This window comes from Caenorhabditis briggsae, assembly GCF_000004555.2.
Source record: "Caenorhabditis briggsae complete genome, chrIV, whole genome shotgun sequence".
NCBI lineage: Eukaryota > Metazoa > Nematoda > Chromadorea > Rhabditida > Rhabditidae > Caenorhabditis > Caenorhabditis briggsae.
The window spans coordinates 11,047,265-11,074,865 of record NC_013487.2 but is presented as its reverse complement, the minus strand read 5'-3'; the positions used below and the strand labels follow the sequence as shown (position 1 = coordinate 11,074,865).

At 39.4% G+C, this 27,601-nt stretch overlaps 12 protein-coding genes across 12 annotated transcripts in view; 4 read left to right on the top strand and 8 right to left on the bottom strand.

The window, feature by feature from the left end:
• Positions 1-665: 665 nt before the first annotated feature.
• CBG01619 lies at positions 666-2,408 on the top strand (the record flags this gene model as incomplete). Its single annotated transcript, XM_045235897.1, has 8 exons — positions 666-764; positions 863-962; positions 1,041-1,211; positions 1,257-1,499; positions 1,551-1,678; positions 1,725-1,957; positions 2,008-2,154; positions 2,207-2,408. 8 exons carry the CDS (start codon positions 666-668, stop codon positions 2,406-2,408), a joined length of 1,323 nt encoding a protein of 440 aa, XP_045091931.1.
• A 204-nt stretch (positions 2,409-2,612) lies between these two features.
• On the bottom strand, positions 2,613-3,391 carry CBG01620 (the record flags this gene model as incomplete). Its single annotated transcript, XM_002634030.1, has 4 exons — positions 2,613-2,778; positions 2,826-2,988; positions 3,033-3,245; positions 3,289-3,391. The coding sequence occupies 4 exons, from the start codon at positions 3,389-3,391 to the stop codon at positions 2,613-2,615; spliced, it is 645 nt and encodes a 214-aa protein (XP_002634076.1).
• Positions 3,392-3,993: 602 nt separating this feature from the next.
• Positions 3,994-4,359, bottom strand: CBG01621 (the record flags this gene model as incomplete). The annotated part of the gene is made up of 2 exons (XM_002634031.1): positions 3,994-4,076; positions 4,122-4,359. The coding sequence occupies 2 exons, from the start codon at positions 4,357-4,359 to the stop codon at positions 3,994-3,996; spliced, it is 321 nt and encodes a 106-aa protein (XP_002634077.1).
• Positions 4,360-5,404: 1,045 nt separating this feature from the next.
• On the bottom strand, positions 5,405-6,713 carry Cbr-zip-11 (the record flags this gene model as incomplete). Its single annotated transcript, XM_002634032.1, has 5 exons — positions 5,405-5,616; positions 5,668-5,765; positions 5,811-5,988; positions 6,373-6,533; positions 6,676-6,713. 5 exons carry the CDS (start codon positions 6,711-6,713, stop codon positions 5,405-5,407), a joined length of 687 nt encoding a protein of 228 aa, XP_002634078.1.
• Positions 6,714-9,487: 2,774 nt separating this feature from the next.
• CBG26446 lies at positions 9,488-9,882 on the top strand (the record flags this gene model as incomplete). Its single annotated transcript, XM_045235896.1, has 4 exons — positions 9,488-9,631; positions 9,675-9,707; positions 9,759-9,801; positions 9,845-9,882. 4 exons carry the CDS (start codon positions 9,488-9,490, stop codon positions 9,880-9,882), a joined length of 258 nt encoding a protein of 85 aa, XP_045098036.1.
• A 150-nt stretch (positions 9,883-10,032) lies between these two features.
• Positions 10,033-10,431, bottom strand: CBG01624 (the record flags this gene model as incomplete). The annotated part of the gene is made up of 2 exons (XM_002634033.1): positions 10,033-10,121; positions 10,167-10,431. The coding sequence occupies 2 exons, from the start codon at positions 10,429-10,431 to the stop codon at positions 10,033-10,035; spliced, it is 354 nt and encodes a 117-aa protein (XP_002634079.1).
• Positions 10,432-13,528: 3,097 nt separating this feature from the next.
• CBG01626 lies at positions 13,529-13,976 on the bottom strand (the record flags this gene model as incomplete). Its single annotated transcript, XM_002634034.1, has 2 exons — positions 13,529-13,620; positions 13,664-13,976. The coding sequence occupies 2 exons, from the start codon at positions 13,974-13,976 to the stop codon at positions 13,529-13,531; spliced, it is 405 nt and encodes a 134-aa protein (XP_002634080.1).
• A 1,148-nt stretch (positions 13,977-15,124) lies between these two features.
• Positions 15,125-15,560, bottom strand: CBG01627 (the record flags this gene model as incomplete). Its single annotated transcript, XM_002634035.1, has 2 exons — positions 15,125-15,216; positions 15,266-15,560. 2 exons carry the CDS (start codon positions 15,558-15,560, stop codon positions 15,125-15,127), a joined length of 387 nt encoding a protein of 128 aa, XP_002634081.1.
• Positions 15,561-16,850: 1,290 nt separating this feature from the next.
• Positions 16,851-17,770, bottom strand: CBG01628 (the record flags this gene model as incomplete). The annotated part of the gene is made up of 4 exons (XM_002634036.1): positions 16,851-16,954; positions 17,000-17,420; positions 17,525-17,608; positions 17,654-17,770. The coding sequence occupies 4 exons, from the start codon at positions 17,768-17,770 to the stop codon at positions 16,851-16,853; spliced, it is 726 nt and encodes a 241-aa protein (XP_002634082.1).
• Positions 17,771-19,169: 1,399 nt separating this feature from the next.
• CBG01629 lies at positions 19,170-20,486 on the bottom strand (the record flags this gene model as incomplete). The annotated part of the gene is made up of 4 exons (XM_002634037.1): positions 19,170-19,394; positions 19,443-19,544; positions 19,590-20,306; positions 20,355-20,486. 4 exons carry the CDS (start codon positions 20,484-20,486, stop codon positions 19,170-19,172), a joined length of 1,176 nt encoding a protein of 391 aa, XP_002634083.1.
• A 1,808-nt stretch (positions 20,487-22,294) lies between these two features.
• Positions 22,295-23,611, top strand: CBG01630 (the record flags this gene model as incomplete). Its single annotated transcript, XM_045235894.1, has 5 exons — positions 22,295-22,426; positions 22,475-22,592; positions 22,667-23,190; positions 23,237-23,338; positions 23,387-23,611. 5 exons carry the CDS (start codon positions 22,295-22,297, stop codon positions 23,609-23,611), a joined length of 1,101 nt encoding a protein of 366 aa, XP_045091930.1.
• A 2,095-nt stretch (positions 23,612-25,706) lies between these two features.
• Positions 25,707-27,601, top strand: part of Cbr-gcy-23 — a gene marked incomplete at both ends in the record, with an annotated part of 4,639 nt that continues 2,744 nt past the window's right edge. Inside the window, 6 exons of the mRNA XM_045235893.1 lie at positions 25,707-25,763; positions 25,805-25,920; positions 25,970-26,436; positions 26,482-26,693; positions 27,270-27,362; positions 27,409-27,591. Of these exons, the coding sequence (XP_045091929.1) occupies positions 25,707-25,763; positions 25,805-25,920; positions 25,970-26,436; positions 26,482-26,693; positions 27,270-27,362; positions 27,409-27,591 (1,128 nt within the window). The remainder of the gene's footprint in view (positions 25,764-25,804; positions 25,921-25,969; positions 26,437-26,481; positions 26,694-27,269; positions 27,363-27,408; positions 27,592-27,601) is intronic.

Genomic DNA, 27,601 nt, shown 5'->3' with positions numbered 1-27,601 from the left:
ATATGGTAAAACTCAAAAAATACTACAAAATGATTCTGTTTGAAAACCTATACCTTGTCTATGAACGAAGTTACCAAAAGCCAAAAAAATAGCATCATTTTTAGTACTCTTGAATTTCTATGTTTTCTCATTCAGTTGGTCAGAAAATATTGATTTTAAAATAAACTATGGCAGGGTCCGTTTTAGGCCCGTTATAGGGCAGTTTTCAAGTTCAGTTTAGTGTCCAATTCAAAGGTTTTATAGTTATCTAGAAAATTCTTCAATGAACATTGTTGAAATTTTTTGTGGGATCTCTAAAAGTTCAGTTGTCAGTCTAGAGTATCAAAGGGATTCCTTTATTGACATATCCCTCATCTAAAAATTTCCGCTTTGTTTAAATGCACGAAATCAAGACTTCTACTGGTTTCTTAAAAATAATCACCTGTCCTTATCTGCTCCTTTTTCATATCCACTTTTCTAAAAACCACTCCATCTCCATCACGCGCTCAGTTGTCGCTACGTGCAGTGGCTCGCGCGAGCCCAAATTACCGACCATCTAGCCAGTGATTAATGGTAGAAGCAAGCAGAAGAAGGAGGGGAAAGCTCTCTTCGCCTTCTTCTACTCTTGCAATTCACCTCTAAACAAATATTCTGGCTCATTTCAGTTTCTTGTTTTCAGGGCAGTCATGGAGACAGATTATGAAGGTGGTATGCCAAATTGCACTTATCGTTATCCATTTCCACCCGAGAAAGATACCATCTCAGCGTATGCACTTCTGATTGATGTAAGTTCAAATGAAAACTTTTTAGAATTGTTTTGATTTGATTTCGTAACCATTTCGGACTATAATATCTTATGGTTTCAGTTATAATCCTTTTCCAGGGTCCGTGTACATGTTTAGCCGCATTGTTGTCCATGATCGGAGCCCGATACGCAATTAAATTCCTGTGCCGTGCGGGTCTCAACAAAGAACTTACTGCAGGTATGAATCAGATTTTTGTCTAGACCTGGTTCCATAAAATCTGAAGTTCCTATCACCTGTATATTCCTAAATTTTCAGCGTTGTTCGCCTTGTGTGCAATCGATTCCCTTCTCCTGCTCACCGTCTTCCTCTTCTATGGAATCGAGGCAATGTCGGTGTTGTTCTTTCGGACAAATATAATGTACGATAAACAAGACTTTACCTATAATTTACATGGAATCGCGAGCTCGTTGACCACCGCCTCGGTTTGTATACACATGTGATTCTCGATCCTCAATTATGGGTGTATTTCAGACAGCACTGGTTATCTACATCACTTTCCTCCGGTTCATGGTTGTTGTACGACCTCTCCGATTTGCACGAGTATGGCATCAAACCATAGAAGAACTGGAAGTAAGGCAGTCAGAAAAGGATCAGCAGCACAGCTCGAAGATTCGGTAACCACTAACACAACATTCTCCCGCGGCACATTCAATAGTTCATCGATCAAGAGACACTATAATTTGCGCGAAATGATTCGTCCTTTCTATACACCTTGTAAGACATGAGACACCTTGACGTCAGAGAACTAATTATAACGTTTTTCAGTTTTGTTCATTCTGCTCAGCTTCTCAGTGAACATTCCAATCTTCTTCGAGTTCACAACCACTAAATGTTTCGATGTTGAACATAATGCCGAGGCGACAAACCCAGAAGCAACAGTTTTCCGATCATCAGTAGGAGAATATTAAAACTTGATATCTAGTATTTTATTTTTTTCAGTTTGCAAAATACAAGGCTGTTCTTATGACGCTAACCCAAACCATCGGCCCGGTGTCTATCATTTTGGTTCTCTCAATTCTGACAGAATACAAAGTTCATATGAGCTTAAAGGCAAGAAGAAAGTTGTTTGAGAGTCAACAAAGAAGTCGTTCCGTGGTTCTAAGCGAGGAATTAAAAGAGCGTGTTTCTAGAACTGTAGCCGTTTTCATCGCTGTGAAATTTCTCATCTTCAGGTGAGGCGAAAAATCTGAAAATGACTTCATCCTAAATTTCAAATTTTCAGGACCATGCCAATCTTTTTTGACGTCTATGAAAATCTATATGGAATCGACGGATGGGGTACTGTAATGAGCATAATGGTGAGAGTATCTGACTTTGGAATCGTCTTGAACACTGCTACAAACTCATTGGCCTACTTTGGAAAGAAACGGTAAATAGATCTTTAAAATTTCGAAAGCATGAACTTAATTTTTAAATTTCAGATGGATCGAAAAACGTCTTCGTCTTCGTTTAATGAAGAAAGAGGAGAAACGGAATGCAAAAGCTACACTTTCGGTTCATGGAGGAAACTCTCTGAATGCGTCAATGAAGAAGTTAACGCCTTCAAAACTCGGACTTCCGCATCCATTGTCAGCAGAGAAGACTCCTCTAAATTCTAAAAACATTTACCCTGAGATGGTTTGATCTCCCTAAACTCTTTTGTTTTCTGTATTTATCTGTACAATTGATGCAACTTATTCTTTTTTAGTGTTCCCAGTTGCCAATTATCTTATTTATCCATCCGGGTTGAAAAATATGTTCAGATCTATGAGTCGATTAAAAAGACAACGATTAGAAATAAATATGCTATGCTTTAACAAGTTCATTTATTTCGTTATAGTTTTTGTGTCATTTGCGTCCAAAAAAGAGGAACCCATTGCTATTTGTTGACAGTTGAACAGTGGCTGGTGTGCTTGGCGCCGAAGAGCACAAACCACAAGTGTTTCCGCATCCAACACGTTTCTGATACAGAGAAACGCTGGTTGCAGAGCAGAAGTTTCCACGAGTCGCGCAACTGAAATTGAGACATTGAACAGCTGGAAATCTGAATAAATTAATTACTCTGGAAGTTGGTTTCCACAGTTTGGGATCTTTGTGGCTGCCTGCCAGAGGCAGAGATTGCAAGTACGCGGACAGTATAGAGCCATCATGTCAACAAAGTCGATGTCTTGGCATGAAGACATGCGGTTGGCACAGTCAGTCAGAAGGTCGGTGCAAGCGTATTCTGGAATTCCATCTGAATTTGGTGTCTACTGAAGCTACGCTTACGTGGACTGACAGAGGCTGAACTGTAGCACATATTGCAAGTTCTTGCGCAATTGGCTCGTGCAAAGTCTTGCATTCCAATTGAATTGCATTCAACATTTGAGCAGTCACTCAAGTAGTCAGTACAATCGCCTCCTGGTTGAACAACATCCGCTTCCGAGCAACACTGATTTCCGATACATTCGAAACCGCTGGGGCATGAGCCCATGAAACATTCTGGAAGTCTTACTTAATTTCCAAATTGAAATAGAATACGTACCGCTTCTTGATTGTCCTTTACAGTAAGATCCAGGAGCTCGAGTAGCGTTTTGGCACGCGGCCAAACCAACTAGACCGACGAAAAAGGCAAGTTTAAGGGACATGGTTTGAAAATGGAAGGTTTTTTGGGGAAATGAGGTGTAGATATAATGAAAAATTGCATGGGTGGAAGAGGGATACAAGCTGAGTAAATACCAACAGAAGTAACCATTTCGAACGAAGAGTGCTTGGCGGTGGTTTGAAGAATGACTCATTTTAGAAATCTTTGTTCTAAATTGGGATCACAAGTTGGTGGAAATAAAGTAAATTTTTTAAAGCGAATATTTCAGTTCCTATGAGGACCATATACCGTAAAACCTGTGATAGAAATTCCCCCGCACTGCCACGTTTGAGCTCAATTGTCTCAATTCCTATGCAAGATATCAAAAACGTGTCCACTGACAAAACACTTCTGATATTATGATAAAAATTAATCAGTTGACATCTTCTTGATATCTTTCACAGGAATCGAGATAATTGATCTGAAAGTTAAAAGTTAAGAGGTCCTTCTGTTACAGGTTTCATGATAAAGGGAAGCCATGGGAAAACATTCGGATTTCGAATCAATTATGCATATAACACTCAAAAAATGTGAAAAAGAATAAACTATTTTATTAAACCAGTATCTCAAATATACAAAAATTTTAACAAAGTTTTCGGGTCGAACTCAAACTGAAGTCTCGACAGCATCAGAAGCTTCCTTAGCAGACTCAACAGCACGACGGAATCGGAATCCGCAGCAAGAGAAATCTAAAACACATTAAATTATAGCTCCGTATTTATTTTTTAACTTACTATTATTGTTGCAGCAGGAAGAGTATCCGTAACTTCCTGGACAGTAGTTGCATCTTGGAGCACATCCATTTCCAAAGCATGGGTTGCAGGAGCATCCGTTGTTATTTGGAACACTAACTACAGTAACCTTTGGTCCGCAGTTGTTTCCGTAACATCCTCCCCCACAGTTTCCACCCCAGCATTGAGTTGAAGCTCCGACGATGAGAACGAGAAGAGCGATGTGGGTGATGAATTGCATTGTAGGAAAGATGATTTGAAGAATTGGATAGACATTGGATAGGAGAAGGGATTTTAATGGCTTTTATAGTCCCATAGAATTTCCAGTTTCTGGAAAATATAATCAGTGAAAACGAACGGGTGGAGTCGAACGCTTTTTGCGATAGGAGGAGTTTGAACGGCCGGGCCGGAGGAGCACTACGGAGCTACATCTGACTCATTCCTTTCTTGTTCATTCATTCGGACTGGACATTCGGACTGGATACAATTTTGGGATCCTGAAAATACCGGAATTTTTTTAAAAATCTTCTTGAAGCCGGTGGCCGTGGCCGAAAATCCCCGCAACGACAACTACAGTCACCTAAAAATATTTCCATTCTCAGGACTTAACTTCTAGTTTTTTACTGATTTTCGCCGATTTTTCTGTTTTTTACCGAACAAGTGAGAGCATTAAATTCTTTGATTGTGAACATTTTGACTGAAGACATACAGAATTCGAGATAAGAAATCTGGAAAATACTGTAGACACTCTAATATAAGGCTTTCCAAATCGTCAACTATGAGACCATAAATCTTAATTCCTGTATAAGATATCAAACAGTGGTCAACTGACAAAATATTCTGCAAATTGTTATAAACATTTCGTCAGTTGACCACTTTCAGATATCTTTCACAGAAATCGACTTATTTTGGCTCGAAGCTGGCGGCTTGGGTGATTTTCTATTAGATTTTTTTCGAAACACATATTAATTAGGTTACTGTAGTTCGACTACGACCACCGGCGTTTCTCTTCTACAGCTCCGATTCTTGTACAAAAATAATAACCATGAGAATCGAAAATCAGTATCAACATTTTTAAGCGGTTTTAAAATTTATTGAGAAAAGGAGAACTAAATAAGCATTATACTGGCTGTCATCGGTGTGGGGTTTAAGGGGACAAGAAGGGAAAGAATGGAAATGAAAAAAAAAACTGATTGACAGAGGGAAGATGGGGAATTTCAGAACTGAATCTCATAACATTGAACTGATATACAAGTATTATATGGCACGTGACGAAGTTCGTTGAATCATTTTTGGGTCACCTTCTGGAGGAATGCTTGTCTTGCTTCAGCAACTTCCTTCTCGAGCTTCTCAACTTGCTTCTTGAGACGAACGTTCCTTTTCTCTTCGACCTCTCTTTTATCCAGAAGATCCTGCCATTTTGCCTTCTGTTTGTCACGATAACGAGCAGCAGCCACTTTGTTTTGCTCTCGTTTACGAGAAAGCATTTTGGTCTCTTCTGAAACTGTATCTAGTTAAAAAATCGGATAAATGATCCTCAAACTGTTACCCTGGGAAGGTTCATTCTTCTTCAAATTATCGACAGTTTGCATGACAATATCCACGAGATCATTGATTGGAATTGCTTCTTGAGCACCGTCTTCATGTCTGAAACTTTCGGAAATAATTTGGGAACCTTTAGCACTAACGTACTGGATTATTTTGCACTTGTCACACTCCTCTGAATTGTTCAGAATGTGATCACACTCCTTTGAGATCTCTTCAAAAATCTTGGATTGCTCGTGTGGAATATCTTTCTTGGCACATCTTTCGTGAGCGCAATCCACTTCAGCGCACCAGAATTGCGGACTCAAGTCCGTTTGTCCGAGATCTGAAAAATAAGTATTAGAAAAAGGGATTAAATGTGGCTGAAAAATCGCTGGGACAGACTCTATTATGCTGGTACAAAAGAAGTGAAAGAGGAACGCCGGTTGCAGGTCCCACAACGATAACTACCGTAACCTAAATTTTTTCAGAGTTTTTTTCTCGATTTTTGTGCGTTTTCGGTCTAATTTTTTGCAATCGAAAAATTTAAGTTTTGGACTTGTTTTGTGAAAAACAGAAAAATCGACGAAAATAAGTAAAAAAAAAAGAAAATAAATATTGAAAATGGAAATGTTTTTAGGTTAGTGTAGTTGTCGTTGTGGGACCTTCCCCCACGACCAAACGGTTTTCTCTTCCACAATGTAATCCATTTATGGAATCCAGAAAGTACCTTGATATGTTGGTGGAATGGTGTTGTAGTAGGAAGTTTCGACTGGAAGATCCGATGGGCAAGAAAGAGTTTGGTAGCATTCCAAGTGATGCGCTGATGAATGTGGATAATGGTGATGATGGTAGTGATCATGTGGGTTTAGAGCCGCATGCTCTTGGTAACTGAAAAATATGAATAGAAATGATTTTAGGTTAAATTTTTCTCATTTCGAGCTCCCAGAAAAATTAATTTTAGGCCTCTTTTTTTCGAAGAGCGTTTTCTGATAACGATTTCGATAAAATACGAAAACTATCCGAAACATACCTGTAATTGCAATGATCTTCTGCGACTGGAGGCCACATACTTTGGTTGTTTCACCGAAAAATGCCTGAAAATAGGCGAAGACGCGACGCGACGAGGTGAAAAAGAGAATGGAAGGCCTAAGGCAGCGAAGGCCTATTGATTTTGACGGGCCTATGCAGACGGCGAGAGAGTGTGTGGGTGAGAGAGATGTAGAGATAGGTCGACTAGGCAGTGAGGCGGCGCGAAGAGAGAGTGTTCGATGCACGGAGAGCGCAGAGATAGGCAGTTGTGTCGTCCGAGGTTGTTTCTGTATCGAAAAAAAGAAAAGATAGACACAGCTTTTGTTGAAGAATTGAGAAAAACCGATTGGAGAGGAGTAAGAGTGCAGGTGATTGATAGTCGCCACGTCACGGAAAAGAAGATTACAAAGAAGACGTAGATATCGGAGGATGAAGAATCGGGGACGTCTTCTGAAATATCAAAGGCTTTCAAAGAAATTCAACTTCTTTCTCTTCGACGCGTTCTCTTTTTCATCTTCTTCTTTTTTCGTCTCTCTCCGAACATGGTTTTTCGATTCTTCTTTGTCGCCCCGGTACTCGGGTACTTCTATACGCTTCTTATCAGTATAGAGAGACACGTCAGTTTCGTTGAATATGCAACATTCAAAAATCGCGATAACGACAACCAACGGCTTAAAGTGCACTTTGTTCTGAGAAAAAGGAAGATGCAGACATGCTTTTTGCGATAAGCTGCTGACTTTTTGACGCTTTACGATTCGATGGAATGTCGTAAAACGTAATGAAAACTGCGGGGGAGAGAAGAAAATCATTTTGCAAGGCCTAAATTAAATGCCTATTCCTATTCCTATGCCTATGCAAAAGGCAATGCCTGAGGGAAGGGCCTAAAAGAACAGAGAGATCAACACACAAAAGATACATGAGGAGATTTCCCGGGGACCAGCGAAACAAATGGAAACATCAAAAGTGCAAAAGAGCTGCAATCGGTTAGATTTTCGGGACGGAGGGGAGATAAATGGTTGGCGTAGTTACCGTAATTTCTCGAATTGAAGCCCATGGGCTTCTTTTTTTTCAATTATTTGATCTGAAATGAATTGACCTGAAATATATTTCGTTAGAATAAATTTGTGGAAAGTTACTATTTATCAATTGACAACTTTTTCATATGTTTGACCGTACCCGAGGAAAACTGGCTGGAAGTTAAGAGTTAGAAGCCCTCCTATTACAGATTTTACGGCATTCAATAACATCAAACTTTCTCAATATTGAGTTTTTCAGATGAAGGTTACAAGCACCCCTCACGCCTACTTCCCTCGCCTCTTTTCAATTAAATAACCAAAACACAGTTGTGATTTATAAAAGTGTGATTCTAGTCCTTATAAGATGATTCATTTCTTTCCGCGCGGTATCCGGACGGAATGAGCACAGAATCGGTCACAGAATGACGATGAAACTTTCGATTTTTCCGATAATTGTTTGCACGGAAAGTTCATGGAACCTGCCATTTCCGCAGTTTGTAGTCCAACAGTTGTTTTTTGATCGTCGTCTCGCACGGAAAAAAACTGAGGAGCACTTGTTGTTTCGATGGATCTATGGGTGCGGAGATTTTTGTGTTTGTTGAAAAAGTGTTGCAGGTATGTCAACAAAATGTTTACAAAAAGGAGAGGGTAATCTTTACGGTAATCAGGCAAAAGTTGGGCGGAAAATTGAATATAAGTCATGGAAGTTCGGAAGAGTAAATCACGAAATCTTATGATTTGTGCATTGTTTTTTGTTGGCAGACTGTCTATGAAATTTTTAGGCGTGGAAGAGTAATGCTGGTAGCGGTGGCTGAAAGTCCCACAACGACAACTACCGTAACCTAACAATATTTTTTTTCAGGATTTACTTTCTCGTTTTTCACTAATTTTTGTCGAGTTATTTTTACCTTAAAAATTGGAAAATACACATTTTAACTAATGAAATAGTTGAGAAACCGAGATAATCAATCAGAGGCCGTATGCAAGAAAGTGTAAAACCGTTTTCCGGTGTTTGGAAAATGATTTTCTGACAGGCTGGAGAGAATTTTCACAGTGGTTATATGCATTTTTAGTCATTTTCAGCCCAGAACCCATTTTTAAATCGAAAAAAATATTTTCAGACTTTCAGAAAATCATTTTCCAAACATCGGAAAACGGTTTTCCACTTTCTTGCATACGGCCTCAGGAAAACAAAAATATTTTTAGGTTACTGTAGTTGTCTTTGTTGGACTTTCGGCACCGATCACCGGCGTTTCTATTCTACATCTCCGATGTTTTCGTTCCAGATTATTAATCTGATGGACCACTTAAGATGAGGTACTTAAGATACGGTAAGCTTCTGCTAATTATTACAGTTAGAAAAGTAGCAATACAATGTGTAGAAGATCAGATTGGATGTCAAGCCTTCTTCGATTCATTTTGTGGATCTGTTCGATTTCGCTTTCGGAAAGCTTCGATTTCGGAAATTTCGAAAATACAACCAACCACTCATGTACAGCCGAACTCCTCATCAACTAAAAGTCATATATTTCTAGTTCAACTTCCAACTTGCTCAATTACTGCTGCTTTTCACTTACGTGCGTCCACTTGTAAATAATGCCTCTGAGAAGAGTATGCTCTCAGAAAATCATTACAATTGTACTAAACACGCAACTGGAAAATCAACTAGCTGTCCACTCACTTATCCCAACTCAATGCCAAAACAACCATTAATACAAACATTGACAAACAACAGGCAGCCGATTATAAAAGATTGAAAAGAGAACTTCTGAAAGGAATACTTTCGTTTTTTCTACCATGACCACTAGATTCCTACTAATTCTCTTGCTCCTCGGTGCTCCTGCTCTTGGTTGTTTTGGTCCGTCCTGCACAAAAATCATTTTTCAACGACCATGTATGCAGCCAGTGTGTAGATGCACTACTGTAACATGTTTCAGAAAGGTTCGCCATGTTTTAAAAAATGTATAATTCTATTTGATTTCAGTATTTCCTTCTTCCTCCACCACCACCTCCACCAGTAAGATTCAGATTGAAATCTGCGTAATAAAAAAAAAAGTGCTTCTTTCAGATCTTCGTCCAAACGGTTCAACGCTCCTGTTGCACCTTGACGAGTAAGTACTTTCTGTTGTTAGAAGACTATCAGGTTCATTCCAGACTTCTCCTGCTGCCGCACCTTCTACGGAAAGAAGTAATGGTCTAATCAATGTTCTTACTTCTAGAATGTTCTAGGATATTTTTAAATTTCAAGATGTTAATTTTTTTTTCTAATTAATGAATTATTTTATTTTATGAGCATTCAGATATACAAAGACAATAACAGAAAGCATCGTATTAAATTCAGTTCAGTTCGAGTCAACAACGCCTTCAGAAGTTTCAGAAGCGATGGCTGGGGCAGAGGAACGACGGAAACGGTATCCGCAGCAGGAGAAGTCTGAAAATCAGATTCTCTTTTTGAAAATTCAGAGAAAAGACTCACTATTGTTGTTGCAGCAAGAGTTCGAGTATCCAAAGTTGTTTGGGCAGTAGCTGCATCTTGGAGCACATCCGTTTCCGTAGCAAGAGTTACAGGAGCATCCGTTGTTATTATTCGGGATGCTGAGTACCGTAACCTGTCCTCCACAGTTGTTTCCATTGCATCCACAGTTGTTTCCGTAACATCCTCCTCCACAGTTTCCACCCCAGCATTGAGCTGAAGCTCCGGCGATGAGAACGAGAAGAGCGATGAGGGAAATGGACTGCATGATGATGATCAAAAGAGAAGACTTGATGATTTCCTCATCGCATCAAGTCTTCTTTTATAGTTTTCTCTATATTCCAGTTCTAGACTCGGGCTGACTGTAATCCATGGAAATGGGCGGAGCTTGAGAAACAAGCATTGGAGAGCACACTCCATTGAAAGTCACAAAATACGATCCAGGACGCGCTCAGTTTTGTGACATTCAGGGCAAAGAGTGCACACAAAACTGGATGTTCATGGGAAAGGCAAGTATGGGAATTGTGAGTTTAATCATCGTTTTGGCGTAGATGGCGGATTATTAAGTTGTTGAATTCAAGGCTGGCTCTGGAGAGCAAGTTTTGTGAGGAATACCATTATTGGTCTCTTTTGCATATTTGACGTCTCTCTCTTGAGAATCGGAGTCGTATTATTACTGTGATTAAATACAGTTTTTTTAAATAAAAATAACTACTGGAATCGTTTGTCTAGAAAATTTGTTTTGCTGAATAACTATCTAAAAAAATTTGGCTCTGCGAAAGTTAGAATAGTGGGTCATCGGCGTTAGTGGGTCAGTTAGAATAGTGGGTCATCTGGTCAGAGTTTGGTCAGATTCAGGATAAGACTCGCTATCAAAGACTCGTATAAACCAAACTCGGATAAACTTTTGACAAGGCTCCGACCTTGTACAGGGTGGTCCAAAAGTATGGTAACACAAGTTTATTGCGAGCTGGTGGGCGCTGGAGCATTTTTCGGCAATGATTTTGCACCTATTATTTTCAGCATGTCTTTATCACCTCATTTCCAAATTTTAAAGTCTTTCGGCTGATTTTCGCACGAATGGTGAATAGTTCTGTGCACCTAGGTACCCTCGTCGATGAAGCCAATAGGGAAGTTGGCCAAGTAGCATTGGAAAAGTTTTCGGAATCTCACGAACGACCGTGCGAACGACCATCAAATGGTTTGATCAGTTGAATACGGTCAAGATCCTTCTGAAAAACTTAAAAACTTGAACTTTGGTTACTCCGGAGAGAATCAAGGCCGTCAGAAAATGAGTTCGTCCAAATCCCAGAAAATCATGAAAACAATGAGTCTGGAGCTGTGATTGAGCAGTAAATCAGTCAGTTGAATCGTAAAAAGTGACTGCAGACTGACCTTTTATCGTGTTCAAAAAACTGGAATTCTGCTGAGCAATAACAATCTGGTACGCTTCCAGAAATGCAAACCTCCATTTGCTGGCACGCGCCAAAATAAACACATGAAGATGGTGTACGCCGACGAGAAACTCTTTACGGTGGAAACCAAATTCTTATCAAAAAACTATCGTGTTTTTTTTCTCGAGATCTGAGCTTTTTAATGAACATAGTAACATGACCAACAGAGCTACCTGTCCTTAGAACAACGTTGTTTTTGATGTAACAACCTCCGAATTTCGATTTTTGTAGATCTTGGGGTGAAAATCGACTAAGAGTACTAGTAGGATGAGATTTTTTAGTGGTATGCGGTTTCGTGGACCAAATTCTATCGTAAAAATAATGTTTGGACTATTCAACAGGATTCTGTTCTCGTCTGCAAGGCGAAATCGTTCCATCAGGCCATATGGCCAACGTTCCAAGATTCAGCACGACTTGCAAACGGCCAGCCACGTCGGCAGATATGAATCTACTGGTCTATTCCGTATATGGAATTTTTCAGTCAAGAGTTCGAGCATGTCCACAACTCAATTTGAAGTCTTTGGAAAGACGTTCGGACTTAGAATGGGCTAAGTTATCCCCAAAACACCCCCGTGCCACGGTAGATGCGTTACCGAAGAGACTCACGGAGTTTGTGGAAAACAAAGGCAATCGCATCTAACAATTTTTACAATTTCATTTTTAGAAAGTATTCAGTAAACTATTGTCAAATTTTCAGGTCTATTCGAGTATTTTCGGAGAAGTTACATCACTTTGAATGTGTTACCATACTTTTGGACCACCCTGTAGTATTCCAACTTATAATTTAAACCAAAATCTGACCATGGTCCGCTACACAGCCGTCTTTGGGCAACTAGAACCCGTCCAAAACCCGAATGTAAGGCCACTGGCTCTATAACTTCTTTTTGTAGATGACCCCACACCATTCTTTTAACTGAAAATGGTCAATGTGGTTAGTTGTGAGTTTCGCAAAATATTTCACTTTTTAATTCTGAAGCTTAACTGTTGTATTCTATGGTTGAGTCCTGTTCCTGTGAAACGATTCCTGTGAAAGACATCAAACGTTTGTCCACTTATTCATCATAACAACAACAATATTTTATCAGTTGACCAATGTTTGATATCTTTCACAGAAATCAAGATAAGTGAGGTCAAAATGGACGGTTTGGGTGAGTTTCTATTAGGTTGTTCGAAAAGTAATGCGCGTTTGATGCAAACTACTTCGACTTCCAGCTATCTTAGTTCTTTGACAGAGGCATCGAAACTTTGAGCATGCATTACTAGGAAATGGTCAATGATGATGGAGAAAAGCCCCTTGATTAATCTTATCTTATTACAGTTTTGCATGAAGTTAAATGAATCAAAAACGCGCATTACTTTTCGAACAACCTAATATTAGAAGAAATACGGTAACAGCACTCATCGGACGAACTAATTGCCAAAATCAACATATTTTTCTTCTGTTATCTGTAAAAACCTTTTTTGTTTAGAAATTATCGAATAAAGTTATTAGCCGATGGCATTCTCAGTGAGCACAAACAATAATTTTCTGGATGAACAAAGCGAATAGTGGAACACGACTACAACAGTCTGATTCCGTCTAGTTTGGATGTTCACTTCACATGCTTCAATGGCTCTCGACGTTCAATGTACACTTGAAAGCCGCAATGAGTTCATTCAGAGCCCAGAGAACGTTTCGAAGTAAATATATCAGTTTGATCCTATTTTTGGGTTTGTTGCGGAAGGAGTTCCAACTTGAGCTAAAATTTAAACTTTGAATTTTTGAGACAGGGTTCAATTTTTGTCCCTTTTATGATATATGTTCCAATAAAATTTTTGACATGGAATTGGAATCTTTTATTTAGGAATAATCTAATCGTATATACAAAAACAAGTTCAATGGTTCACAAGAAGAAGATCGTAATATCGAAGTTACTCTTGCGTTGGAGCAGCGGTCGTAGCCTCCTCGGTGGTTTCAGCGGCAGTGTTGTGGCGACGGAAACGGAATGGGCAGCACGAGAAGTCTAGAAAAATTAAAATCGTTATGAAGGTTCTATGAAAGCTTACTATTCTGGTTGCAGCAAGATGGTTGTTGAATGAAGATTGGCTGTGGTGGGCAGCTGTTGCAAACTGGTGGGCAGATTGGTCCAGAGCATGGATTGCACGAGCATCCGTTATTATTATTCGGGATCTGCACAACAGTGACCTGTGGTCCACAGTTGTTACCAGAACATCCGCAGTTGTTTCCTTGGCATCCACAGTTTCCACCGAAGCATGGTGGTGGTGGGAGGAAGATTGGTCCTCCGCAACCGCCTCCGAAGCATTGAGCAGATGCTCCAGCGACAAGAACAAGGAGAGTAAGAAGAGTAGTAGATTGCATACTGTGGAGCCAATGAATGTGGATGGTAGCTACGTGGTAGTATTCTCTTTTATACCGCTACATGCCGCCTTGGGACAGGTCTTTTTATCAGCAGAAATGAGTGGGCGGAGACTGAGAAAATGCCGCTTGAGTTCCGCGAGAGGGAGCATCTTTTGCCGGCGGAATCACAAACTTTGTGTCGCTACATTGATTTGAGTTCAGTTCCAAATGTCAGCATCAGTCAGTTAGAATGTTTCTTCGAATAAGGCATTTGACGAGATAGATCGAAAAGGGATTATGGAGATCAATGGTGATTCAGATGTAGTTTTCAGATGTTTGAAACATTTTTGGTTTCTGGAAATGAATTAACTTGTAATTTTTGGAATATTCCTAATTTTTTGAGAATCGCTATTTTGATTTTAATAACGTGAATGCAATTGTATGAAATCGAAATGCTCTTTTACCGGACCTTTAAAACACATGTGTTCAAAAATATAGAACTTAAGTCAACTTTGAGCTTAATTATCTCGAATCCTGTATGAGATATCAACCATTTATCAACAGGTAAAATATTTCTGATATTATGATGAATAATCTATCAGTTGACAAAATGATGATATCTTTAACAGGAAATGAGCTATACGAGCTCAAAATTGACGGTTGGGGTGGGCTTTTTTCAGAGGGAACACGGTATTTTAAAACATCTGAAACGCCATCCGAAAACGTTCGCTTAGGAACTAAGAATTTTAAAATAATATGCGACTATTACTTATTTCGGTTTCTGCTGTGCTCTGGAGTACCATACAGACGGCGAACTAAAGTATTACTATTATAATTTTTCATAAACATTCCATATCTTGGTTGCCATGTACACCTTCCCTATTTTTCCAGATTCTCTTTCTGAATGATTTTTTACTTCCAAATTTTTTTAGAAACATTATCACTTTTTTATGAGATGATCACACTGCAATCTTGACAGTTTATCCAAGTTCCAGCTCTCCAAAAACAAACGATTTTATAGAATCCAACTTTTTAGGTTTCAGCTTCAAGCTATGATCTCTCCTGAAAATTCGAACAAAAAATAAGTATAGAAATTCTAACTGATTTATTAAGCAAAATGTTCGGGTACTGTATATACAAAAATCGGGAAGTACATCGTAATATCGGAGTTACTCTTGAGTTGGAGCAGCGGTCGTAGCCTCCTCGATGGTTTCAGCAGCAGTATTATGACGACGGAATCGGAATGGGCAGCACGAGAAGTCTGGAATAGTTTAACTATCAGCCTAAAATTTGAAGAAAAAAGAACTCACTGTTCTGATTACAGCATGAGCTCCGTTGGATGAAGATTGGTGGTGGTGGTGGGCAACTGTTGCACATTGGAGCACAGATTGGTCCGGAGCATGGGCTGCATGAGCATCCGTTGTTGTTATTCGGGACCTGGACAACAGTGACCTGTGGTCCACAATTGTTTCCCGAACATCCACAGTTTCCTCCAAAGCATGGTGGTGGTGGGAGGAAGATTGGTCCTCCACAACCTCCTCCGAAGCATTGCGCAGATGCTCCAGCAGCCAGAGCAAGAAGAGCAAGGAGAGTAGCTGAGTGCATGACTGGAAACTAAATGGATGATAAGAAATTAACAATTGTCAAGCTTTATATACCATTTCTGCGTTTTGCCATCCAGTCCTAAATCATCCGGCAACGCTTGGTTTTGGTTCTCTGTTTAAACGATGATGACTCATTTAACGCGACGATCGGAAACGAACACCGTTGTGCAAAGTCACAAACTTCAATCCGATGGCTTCAGGTCTTGATGTCTAGAAAGAGGACATCAGCAATCAGAGACCATATCCTCTTGCCAAGAAAAACCGGAGCGAAAGGTTGTTAGCAAACAACAGCCGTATCTTGTAGACAGCAATAAACACAAGAGATCCACCATATATATACTACCAGATCTTTTGGTTTTGTTGAGATTTTTCTATAAGTAGCTAGAGTTACGTAGGATAGTGATGATCTAAATTACATCTAGAAAGTTTTCTAAATGTAAGAAGTAATTCGAATTTAATTGAGTAGTTTTGAAATATCGTAAACACTTATAGAACGCCATCCCTACCATACAACTTTAATGCAATTTATCTTGGTTTCTGTGAAAGATATCAAAAAGTTGTCAATTGATAACATGTTACTGAGAAAATGACAAAAAATTTTATCAGTTGACTACTTTTTGATATCTGTGAAAGAACCGAGATAATTGAGTTAGAAATGCAAGTATAGGGAGGGCTTCTGTTAGAGCACTTACGGTAAAAATGTGTTGAGTAGTTTTGAGATGCTTACTGGATAATTGCTTTTGGTATTTTAATACCTAAAAACTAATATTTCCTTATGGTTATAAGTTTTCCAAATAATTAGGAATTCAAGAACTTCTTGTTTCAGGATCCTTGTGTCTTTTTTGGAATTTCTTCATCTAGAATTTTCGTCAACGCCACGAATAAAAATTCTCAACAATAAATGTCACATTCAAGTTATTTAATATTGTATTCCAATCAGACTACAACCAGATTTTTTATGAGCTCTCTACGCTACAGATAGTTCCAAATCACACTTTTTGCCTGTTCACATTGCATCTTCCGCGTTTCTCTCCTTGAAAAAATTGTTGCTACACCGCGAATCCACTTGATGATTGCTTTTGAAAGATCAGCAAAGAGCAAGACAATTTTTTTGTGCTTTCCATAGAAGATTTCAAAAGAATTTCAGAAATGATAGAGAAGAAAAAACAATTTATTATAATAACAAAAAAAAATTATGAAAATAAAATATATTATTAGTTCAGCTATAGAAATCTTTGGCGAGTATCTTATATACAAACAATTGGAAAATGGTTCCTATTGGAGATTCCATTTAGTTTTCCTTTGGTTCCTCAGTTGGAGCAGCAGTTGTGGTTTCTTTTTCGGAGCGCTTGTTAAAGAGACGCTTACGGAAGAGAGATCCACAGCATGAGTAGTCTGAAAAAATGCAATTTTTAATTGAAAAGCAATTGTTAGACTCACTGTTTGGAGCGCAGCAGGAGACAGATCCGAAGAGGATTGGAGCTGGTGGTGGTGGAATGAAGAGTGGTGGGGGAGCACATGCTGGTCCAAAGCATGGTGGTGGACAGGCTGGTCCGAAGCATGGTGGAGCTGGAGCACTAACGATGATTGGAGCTGGTGGAGCGCAGGCTGGTCCAAAGCATGGTGGTGGGCAAGCTGGTCCGAAGCATGGTGGGGCTGGAGCATTGACGATGATTGGAGCTGGTGGAGCACAAGCTGGCCCAAAGCAAGGTGGTGGGCAGGCTGGTCCGAAGCATGGTGGTGGCGGTGGTGGAGCAGCGATCACGATTGGTGGTGGTGGGGCACAGGCAACACCGACGCATGGCGGTGGTGGTGGGCATGGGAACGAAAGGCATGGTGGAGGTGGTGGAGCGACGAAGATCTGAAAATTTGAACTTGTTGTTGAGCCGCACAAGTTTTGAGAGCAAACAGAACTACTGTCCTACTTTACAATCATTTCTCAAAAACAACAATTAACAAACATACCGGTGCTGGTGGTGGACAGTCAAGACATGGTGGTGGCCCACAAGCAATTCCAACACATGGAGGTGGTGCAGGTCCAATCACAAACTGAAAACGAATATTATCACAGAAACTTCACGAAACACAAATTACCGATGGTGGTGGTGGAGCGCATCCGACTCCGAAGCATGGCGGTGGTGGAAGGAAAATTGGCTGAGCGAGAGAAGAAGAAATGAGAAGAATTGAAGAAAAGGCTGTGAAGGTCCACATTGTTGAAATGAATTTAGAATGATTCTTCGTTTTTCCGCATTTCCATTTTATACTATCCGTTTATCTGGTGAGAGGGTGTATTCCGGAAGGAGACGCAGAAAGGTGTCAACAAGTTATCACTTGTGGACAGGCGGAGCATGCATGTTTTACAGGATGTGCTCTCGAGAAGATCTCTCATCTTTTGGTTCTCAAGCAGTGATAATTGGCCACTCGAGGAAGAAAAGAGCACTTTTTGTGCCGACTGTCAACATATATTATGCGTTTCTACGTCACAATTTTCAGAATTTCAGAAATTAGATTGCTTTCAAGGAATTCCATCTAATTTTAAAATCAATCAGGCTATTTTCTAAATTTTCTCATGAATCCAAGTACCGTAAACACTCTAATAGAAGCCAACCCGAACCGCCAACTTTGATCACATATAGCTAATTTCCTGTGAAAGATAGCAAAATTAGCTCAACTGACAAAATATTTTTGACATCATGCTAAACATTTCATCAGTTGATTACTTCTTGATATCTTTCATAGAAAGCGAGATATATGTGCTCAAAGAGCAAGTATAGGAGGGGGGGGGGGGACTATATCAGATCGTCTACGGTATCCCATCTTTCTGGAAAACACACAAGGGTTTTTTTTTCGAACATCAAATTTCTATACTTTGGAAACTTAAATGAATCTTGAAAGTTGCATTAGATTCAAGACTAGATTCAAGTTCAAGTAAATAATTGACTTTCAGATAAATCTCCAAGATATAAAAACCTAAACGTATACAGGATAGGGCAAACTTGTATATGCCAGCCAGACTTTCAATTTTGAGCCCGTCTCATTTCCTATGAAAGATAAGGAGAAGTAGTCAACTGACAGAATGTTTATCATAATATCATCAATATTTTATCAGTTCACCAATTTTTGATATCTTTCTTGGCAACCTAACATTTCACTATGTTCCAACAAATGAAAAGTGAGCAATCAGACACTGTGATTTGTCTATCGGCTTGTCTTCGCTTCTTCTTCTCCCTCTGTTTGTATTTTCGCTGGAACATCTTGTGTACTGTCTCTCGCCCCATTTACCGGTCTCTCATTACGCAATTCAAAGTTCAGCGTCAAAAGATTTCTCGTTTTTTTCCTCTCGCAACACAACAAAAAACTAATTAATGGCTCCCAGAGGGACGGAGTTTCTATGAAAATGTTAGGCAATTGAGAAACCCATTCATAGTGAATTTATTCTAACCGGAAGAATATAATTTTAACCAAAATCAAAAAAAAAGAGAGAAATGTAATTTTCAATAAAACCCATTTTTCGATGCACTCATTAGGCATCTAAAATACGAGAGGTTAGTAGGAGGCAAAATCAAACAAATGACAGAAACAATCAAAAAGTGAACAACGTGAAAATATTTTATGCTTTTTTGGCAGCTGTCTCCTCCTTCTTGGCTTCCTTCTTCTTTTTTGGCTTCAGAGCAGATTTCAGGACGGTTTGGAGATCCTTATCTTGAACGGAACGTTCGGATTGGTAGACATCGGAGTCGAATGGGAGTCCGGCGATTTTGAGTAGACCGTTTGGCATGACGAGTACTGTAGCCTTGAATTGAGCAACGAAATCTCCTTCCTTCTCGTAGAGAACCTGTAATAATAGAAATTTACTTCGATTCCTAATTCAATTCGAACATACTGGATATGGAGTTAGAAGACCATACTTCTCGCACTCAACAACTCCCATCTTCGCCTTGACTTCTTCCTCGAAGCTGCGGAGAGAGAATGGCATTGGTCCGTGCTGAAATAAGAAAAATTATAATTCGCAATGTCTATAGAAACATACCTGCTTGTTGACATCAGAGAAGAATACACGAGAAGCCTTCATCTTGAGTTGATAACTGACTGATTCGTTCTTCTTGTATACGGTTGTTCGGGTATCCATATCCTTTGGTTGTCCCTTTCCAGTGGAGAAAAGGATATCGATAGCATAGGCTTCATGCTTGTCAATTGTGACCTTTTCAACTTCACCCTTCTGCTTCTCTCCTGAGTTCTGAATAATCTTCTTTTCTCCATCAATCACATTTCTCTCGAGCTGGTGAGAAAGCATGTTCTCAATTGGAGTAAGTCCAAAGTCAGCAGCTGTCTTGTCAATGTTTTTGGTAATGTCATTGTTGGATGCTTCTGGTCGGAGAGAACGGATGGCAATTTCGAGACCATCGTATGTTCCACGGAGGAGATCAGCAATTTTTCCGGTGACTTTGTTGTCTTTCGATGCTCCAACAACGACAGTATGCGCAGCAGTGGCGATGAAACCGTCGATATGAACTCCAAGGTCAATCTTGACAACCTGCCCGTTCTTCAATACAACTGGACCTTCGGATTTCAGAGGGGTGAAGTGGCAAATCACATTATCCACTGAAATGCACGTTGGCATAGCAATACCCTTTGTGAAGTTCTTTTCCTTCTTGTAGAGCTTGCCAGTTCTTTCCAAAATCATTTTGTCTCCGATGTCACAGAGATCTCCAACGACTGCACCTTCTTTGATGTTGGCGATCACCTCCTAAAATCGAAAAATTGAGATTCGAAAACAAACCAATGTATGATTTACCTTGAGGACCGCATTGGTGATCTCGGCAGCCACTTGATACTTTGTAACGACGGCGTCATTGGCCAGAGTGTGGTCCTCATGGTTATGGCTGTCATCGCTGGAGCAGCTGCTCTCACTATCCTTTCTAACCATCTTTGTTTATCTGAAAACTGAAAAGTTCTATGAAATGAAAAATTATCAATTCATTAGAATAATCATGAAGACTTTATAAGGTACACCTGGTCAATCCTAAAGTTGGAAAACTCATATTTAGTGTCAAAGTTACTCCTGGATCAGCATTTCATTATTAAATTAAGATAAAGATTAAATTTCCAAAACATCAAATGTTTGGTGTTTGCATTTCTTTGATATTAAAGATAGATCAAAAAAGTTTCTAATTCAAAACCTACTAAAGGCGCATGATGTTTATGAAGCAATCGTGGCAAGACCCAGTCAATGACCATGGGGCGCGTTTATTACACAGACAAGGGTAGATGCCGGTGGTGGACTAGAAATCATAAGTTCGGCCACCAGTATGTCTCTCTTATGAGTTGAAGTTGAAGCGTGCTATTGTCCTTCACCAAGAGAGTATGTATACAATAACAAAATTTGGTAGAAATTTTGAGAATTGATATTGATTAAACATCTCAGATATAAGGGATTTCGTGTTACATCTTGAATAGTAGTTGAAATGGTTTGTCAACAGACGTAATCAGATTGAACATTGGTTTGATGGCTATCCAAGTATTTTCCAAACTTGAATCAGTTTCTCTGAAGGTTCTATTCTGCCTGGAGGATCGAATAGAAGGATTGGTAATCTTGAAGAAGGTTGGGAATCAAGGAAGCCACATACGTAATACTACTCGACAGGGAGATGTTGTAAAAAAGGTTATTTATTTTGGAACCTAATCAAAACGTAAATATCAATCCTGTCGTGAAAATCCATTGTTACAGTAGTCGTTTACCGTATCCAAGCCCTTGTCCTTTCTGCTGTCCAACTTTGTAATTCTGTATTTTGAGTGTTCATAATTCAATAACTTTGTCATTGCCAGTTTATAGTCCCAGGACGAAAACCGGTTGAAGTAAAAGTAGAAAGCAACACAACAAATTAATTTGCTTCAGTCATTAATGTCAAAAAATCACAACTATTATATTGTAACGATGAGGTTGTTGATGACATATAAATTTGTTTTTTACTGTTTGCTCGTGTTTTTTTTCGTTTAAAATAATTTTTAAACAACTTTTCCTCCGAATTCGGCCGAATTCGATACGCCGAGACCTCGGAAACTCCGGGGAAAAAAACTCCTGAGAAAAGTGGGCGGAGTCGGGGGCGGAGCCCACTTTTCTCCGGTGGCTTTGTTCCCCCGGAATTTCCGGGGTCTCCGATGGGCCTCCGTCTTCNATAAGACGCGCTCCATCGACACCGATGGGTCTCGGCGCGATTTCGTAAGAAACATCATGCGCCTTTAAGGAATTTTGAATAAAACTTCGATGTTTCCCCCTTTTCTCCGAATATTTCTTCGCAACTTTAATTTTTCTAAACTGTAATTTTTGTAAATTTGATTTTAAACTTTCACTTAAAATTGAACAATTCCTAAAAACCGCTTGATTTGTTAAAACTAAAGTGATATTGTGAACTCATGCTAAAATAAACAAAGTTCTAAAACAAAGATTTAGGTATAACAGTTTAACTGACTGCACACTGAAATGAATATATTAATTTACAACAACGTTTTGCTAATTTTCTCTCTGGTTTCGCCAGTAAAGTTTTTCAAACAATCTCCGACAAAGTAGAATGCTAAATTTTTGTACAAATTTTTACTCAAATTGTTTTTTGATATATTTCCGATTCTTCATTTCCGAGTAGCCTTTAGTTTTCTATACACATTTCAAAACCTCGCTACTTTGTGAGTACCTTCCAGCAGGCAGTGATAACGAAATTTGTTTACAGATAAATAACCATGGTTAAAAAGGACAGCGAGAGCAGCTGCTGCAGTAATGGTAGCCACGATCATGAAGACCACACTCTTTCCAATGACGCCGTCGTCACAAAGTATCAAGTTGCTGCTGAGATCACCAATGCAGTCCTCAAGGTAAATTTTACATTGGTCTGTATTCGAATCTCAAATTTTCGACTTTAGGAAGTGATCGCCAACATCAAAGAAGGTGCAGTCGTTGGAGATCTCTGTGACATCGGAGACAAAATGATTTCGGAAAGAACTGGCAAGCTCTACAAGAAGGAAAAGAACTTCACAAAGGGTATTGCTATGCCAACGTGCATTTCAGTGGATATGTGATTTGCCACTTCACCCCCCTGAAATCCGAAGGTCCAGTTGTATTGAAGAACGGACAGGTAGTCAAGATTGACCTTGGAGTTCATATCGACGGTTTCATCGCCACTGCTGCGCATACTGTCGTTGTTGGAGCATCGAAAGACAACAAAGTCACCGGAAAGATTGCTGATCTTCTTCGTGGAACATACGATGGTTTGGAAATCGCCATCCGTTCTCTCCGACCAGAAGCGTCCAACACTGACGTTACCAGGAACATCGACAAAACTGCTTCCGAATTCGGACTTACTCCAATCGAGAACATGCTTTCCCATCAACTCGAGAGAAACGAAATTGAAGGAGAAAAGAAGATCATCCAGAACTCAGGAGAAAAGCAAAAGGGTGAAGTTGAAAAGGTCACAATTGACAAGCATGAGGCCTATGCTATCGATATCCTTTTCTCCACTGGAAAGGGACAACCAAAGGATATGGATACCCGAACAACCGTATACAAGAAGAACGAATCAGTCAGTTATCAACTCAAGATGAAGGCTTCTCGTGTATTCTTCTCCGATGTCAACAAACAGGTATGTTTCTATAGACATTGCGAATTATAATTTGTTCTTATTTCAGCACGGACCAATGCCATTCTCTCTCCGTAGCTTCGAGGAAGAAGTCAAGGCAAAGATGGGAGTTGTGGAGTGCGAGAAGTATGGTCTTCTAACTCCATATCCAGTATGTTCGACTTTAATTAGGAAGGAAAGTAATTTTCTATTATTACAGGTTCTTTATGAGAAGGAAGGAGACTTTGTTGCTCAATTCAAGGCTACAGTACTCGTCATGCCAAACGGTCTCCTCAAAATCGCCGGACTTCCATTCGACTCCGATGTCTACCAATCGGAACGCTCCGTTCAAGACGCTGATCTCCAAACCGTCCTGAAATCCGCCCTCAAGCCAAAGAAGAAGAAGGAAGCCAAGAAAGAGGAGCCAGCTGCCAAGAAGGCATAAAACACTATCTCATTGTTCACTTTTTGATTTATTTTTCTCACTTGTTTTTGATTCCCTCCAACTGCCCCGTATTGCAGATATCTGGCATACACCGATGAATTGTTTCCAAGTCAAATTGCATTTCTCTATGGGATTTTTGTTGAATTTGTACCCCTAACTGGGATGAATCTCTTCTAAATTAATTTCGAGTTAGTTCTGTATTCGGCGCATTTTGTCAAATGCCAGAAGAAAATCATTCATTCTAAACAACATCATGACATCTTGGTGTTAAAAAAACTGTATGACGATGGTGAGAGATGAAAAGAGAAGCCGCAACGAATCACTTCCTCTGTTTTTCTAGAATAATTTGAAATATTTTCAACAATTCAACAGGTTCCACGGCAGGCTGTACTGGTGGAGTGAATAATGAAAACAGTGGGGACTGAGCGCCGAAAAGGGGAAGCTGAGCAGGGTTGTTAGCTATGAGTGATTGACAAAGAGCCAATTGCAAAGGATTCCAATGAGGTTGGGTAGTTGTAAGTTGAGAGGAAAACGATGAACTCAGAAGTTGGTTTACTGAAAGTGGAGAAGAATCGGTTGAGGTTGAATTAGATGTACGAGATCCATAGGTGTTGATGACTGAAAGGGGAAACTCAATTCGCATTTGAAATTCTCAACCCACTTCGTTCTCTTCTTCTTCCTCCAAAACTCTTCGTAAAACGATGTCTGCAATATCTTCTACCATTTTCCTTTTGTCACCATCGATGTCAATCACAACTGCGACCAGCTCTGCAAATCGATAAAATAATAAAATACTTGAAATAATTCTTACCGTTCTTTCGGTCGCTCATACCGGAATGAATGCGAACATAGAGAATACGCTTCCTTATCTAGTCACTCCTCTCATTTCACTTTTCAATTCGAAAATCGTCCCTGAACCGTTCCGTACCCCTACTGACAATCAAGGTCGGAGAAAAATTTGTTGACTGGTTCGTAAACATACTGTCACGCACCTCGAACTGAGCTTGTTTACGAAAAAAGTTAACTATATGTGTCGAAACTAGAGATGGAGTCCTTGGATACTGAAAACCTGTTGATGACGTTATAGAAACTCCACAAACAACCTTCTTCGAAACCGTTTTCTGCAAGAAAACAAGCGACGAAACGAATATACCGAGAATTCAGGGGTACTGTAACTGTGGAAATGAGCTAGCTGATACGGACCGAAACTCATTACGGTTTTCAGTTGCTTTTTCTCTTCGCTATTCTATTATTCTCGGACAAAAAAATCGGCAAAAGTGGCTGTGGCAGAAGGTTCCACAACGTCAACTACAGTAACCTGAAAATATTTTGATTCCGGATTTGTTATCTCGGTTTTCATGATTTTTCAGTGCCGCGACACTTCGAAACTAGTTATTTCGAGAGCAGACATTTCGAAAGCGTGGCTAATGGATGAATTTCAGACTACAAAAAAATTTTAGGGCTTTCAAATATGCTTTTTCTCATATAGAACACATTCTGAAATTCGAGAAAATCCAATTTTTAATTTTTTTTTCAAAAACTTTTTTTTTGGAGTTTCCAAATGTCTTCTATCAGACAAAAGCATATTTGAAAACCCAAAAATAGTTTTTGTAGTCTCATATTCACCCATTCGCCTGTATGATGCCGGAAAAATTGACTGAAAAACGCACAAAAATCAAAAAAATAAATCCGGAATATAAAAATATTTTCAGGTTACTGTAATTGTCGTTTCGTTGTGGGACCGTCGGCCACGGTCACCAACGTTCCTCTTCCACAACTCCAATTTTTTGTAGCAGACTAATAAATATGTTGTTTTCTTTCTGAACCATTGATTTCGAAATATTTTGTTAATCAAGTAGAGCATTTTTATCCAGTATTCAGTTTTTAATGTTTTTCACATATTTTCGTACTGTAAACAATCAAGTAATCTATCCGACTCATCGCGAGATTAAGTATCTGACTCCGATTCAGATTTTGTGTTAGGATTACATGAGAATCGTAAGACTCCTTGTAACGGATAATCCAGTGTTGATGAGAAAGAAGTCACTCCCACTGATTGGCAGATATTAGTCATTCCTTCTTCTTACGACATTGAATGCGTCTGCTCTTAATATTCCTCCTCTTCTTTTCGCAAGAATGTTTAGCTATCAAGGTTAGTTCATTATTTCAATTCTTCTCAAAAAAAATCTGCAGGTGAAAGTGGCTCATATTGGAGCAGTCGGAGCAATGAAAAACTCGGAAAAGATTTTGCAACTCTCGAAAGAACAACTGATTCAGGAAGGTGTTCTTGGTGATGATTTTCAGATTGAGTTAGAGCTCATTTGTTATTTCGAAAATATATTTTTTACAATCTCTCAGAATTCTAAACCAAATGGGATGTGGTGAATCTTATGAAGGTGTAGCTGTTGGAGCAGATATGTATCATGCTCAAGGAGTTCGTGCATTTATTGGACCTTACTGTAACGCAGAACTTGATGCTGTTGCCAAAATGGCGACATTCTGGAATGTTCCGATTGTTGGCTACATGGCTTCTTCGAACAGTTTCGCAGATAAATCCATTTTCAAAACCCTAGCTCGAGTATCGTTAAGAACTACAAACTCTCTGGCAGAAGCAGCAGCGGCATTGATAAAACATTATGGATGGAATAAAGTGGCGATTGCAACAAATACAGGAGCAGTGGCATTTGAAAGAATTCAAGCGTTTGAAGAAGTTTTCCATCAGAGAGGAGTTAACGTTGTGAGGAAGATCATGCTTGATGAGTATACTAACGCTAAGGCTATCATGAACAGCGGATTGCTCCAGGAACTGGAGAATAGTGCACGAGGTAAGGTTAGCATCATAAACTGAGACTAGTCTGAAACCATTCCAGTCGTTGTCTGTGCCTTCTCTTCTACTCGAGATATGACAAAAGAATTCATGCAAGCTGTCACTCTGTCCGGAATGAATAACGCCAATTATGCATGGATTCTACCGTGGCTTCAAATTGAAACAAAGGATGCCGCACCATGGCTCGGAGACGATGGAGAATATCAACAGAATGTTAAGGACCACTTTGCAAATGCATTCATTGTGAGTACAATTGCAAGCAATACTAAAACCTGTATTAGAAGGGCCCCCTAACTTTCAACTTTGAGCTAATGCCTGTTTTCTCGGTTGTTGCAGAAATATTATTTTTGTTTAATTTTATGGTAATTTCCGTTAATTCTAGTCGTTTGTTAAATTCTTCTTCTCCGTTCAGATCCGAAACCCCTGTAATTGAAGCCCTTTTTCTGTTAGAACCACCCTGGGGTTGATAAGCTCATGGGCTATTATTAGAGGAAATACGGTATCTCGGTTTCTGTGAAAGATATACAAAAGGTGTCAACTGATAAAATGTTTGTGATATTATCATACACATTTTATTTTTGTCTATTCAAAATAGTCGCGCGGGTGAACGATTAAAAAACGTGTAGAGAGTGTCCAAACCTGTAGAGGCGCTGTAGAGACGCAGGGTTTTTTACTCGTTTACCCGCGCGATTATTTTGAATAGACAATTGTTGACAACTTTTTGATATCTTTGACAGGGACCTATATAAACTTTTGACCTATATAATCTCAAAGTTAAAAGTTAGGGGCACTTATATTACGGGTTTTACTGTAAAGTATTTCATGATTTAGATTGATGACGTCAACGGCTTCGATAATACATTAGTCACGCCTTTCAAGGAAAAGTTAGAGGCAAACGGATATTCGACTGACGATTTGGAAATGGTATGTTCGAAAGAGACACTAATCTTTCAATTGATATACTTTGCAGAAAAATATATACGGATACATTCATCTCTACGATGCACTGAGGTTGTACGCACTTGCAGTACGTGCTACAATGAACGAAACTGGAAATGAGAATGCGTATTTGAATGGAAGAGAAGTTTGGAATCACATGAGGAGAATCACTTTCCCAGGACTTGTTTCTAATGCTGGAGTCACTTCTGGAACTGTTATGATGG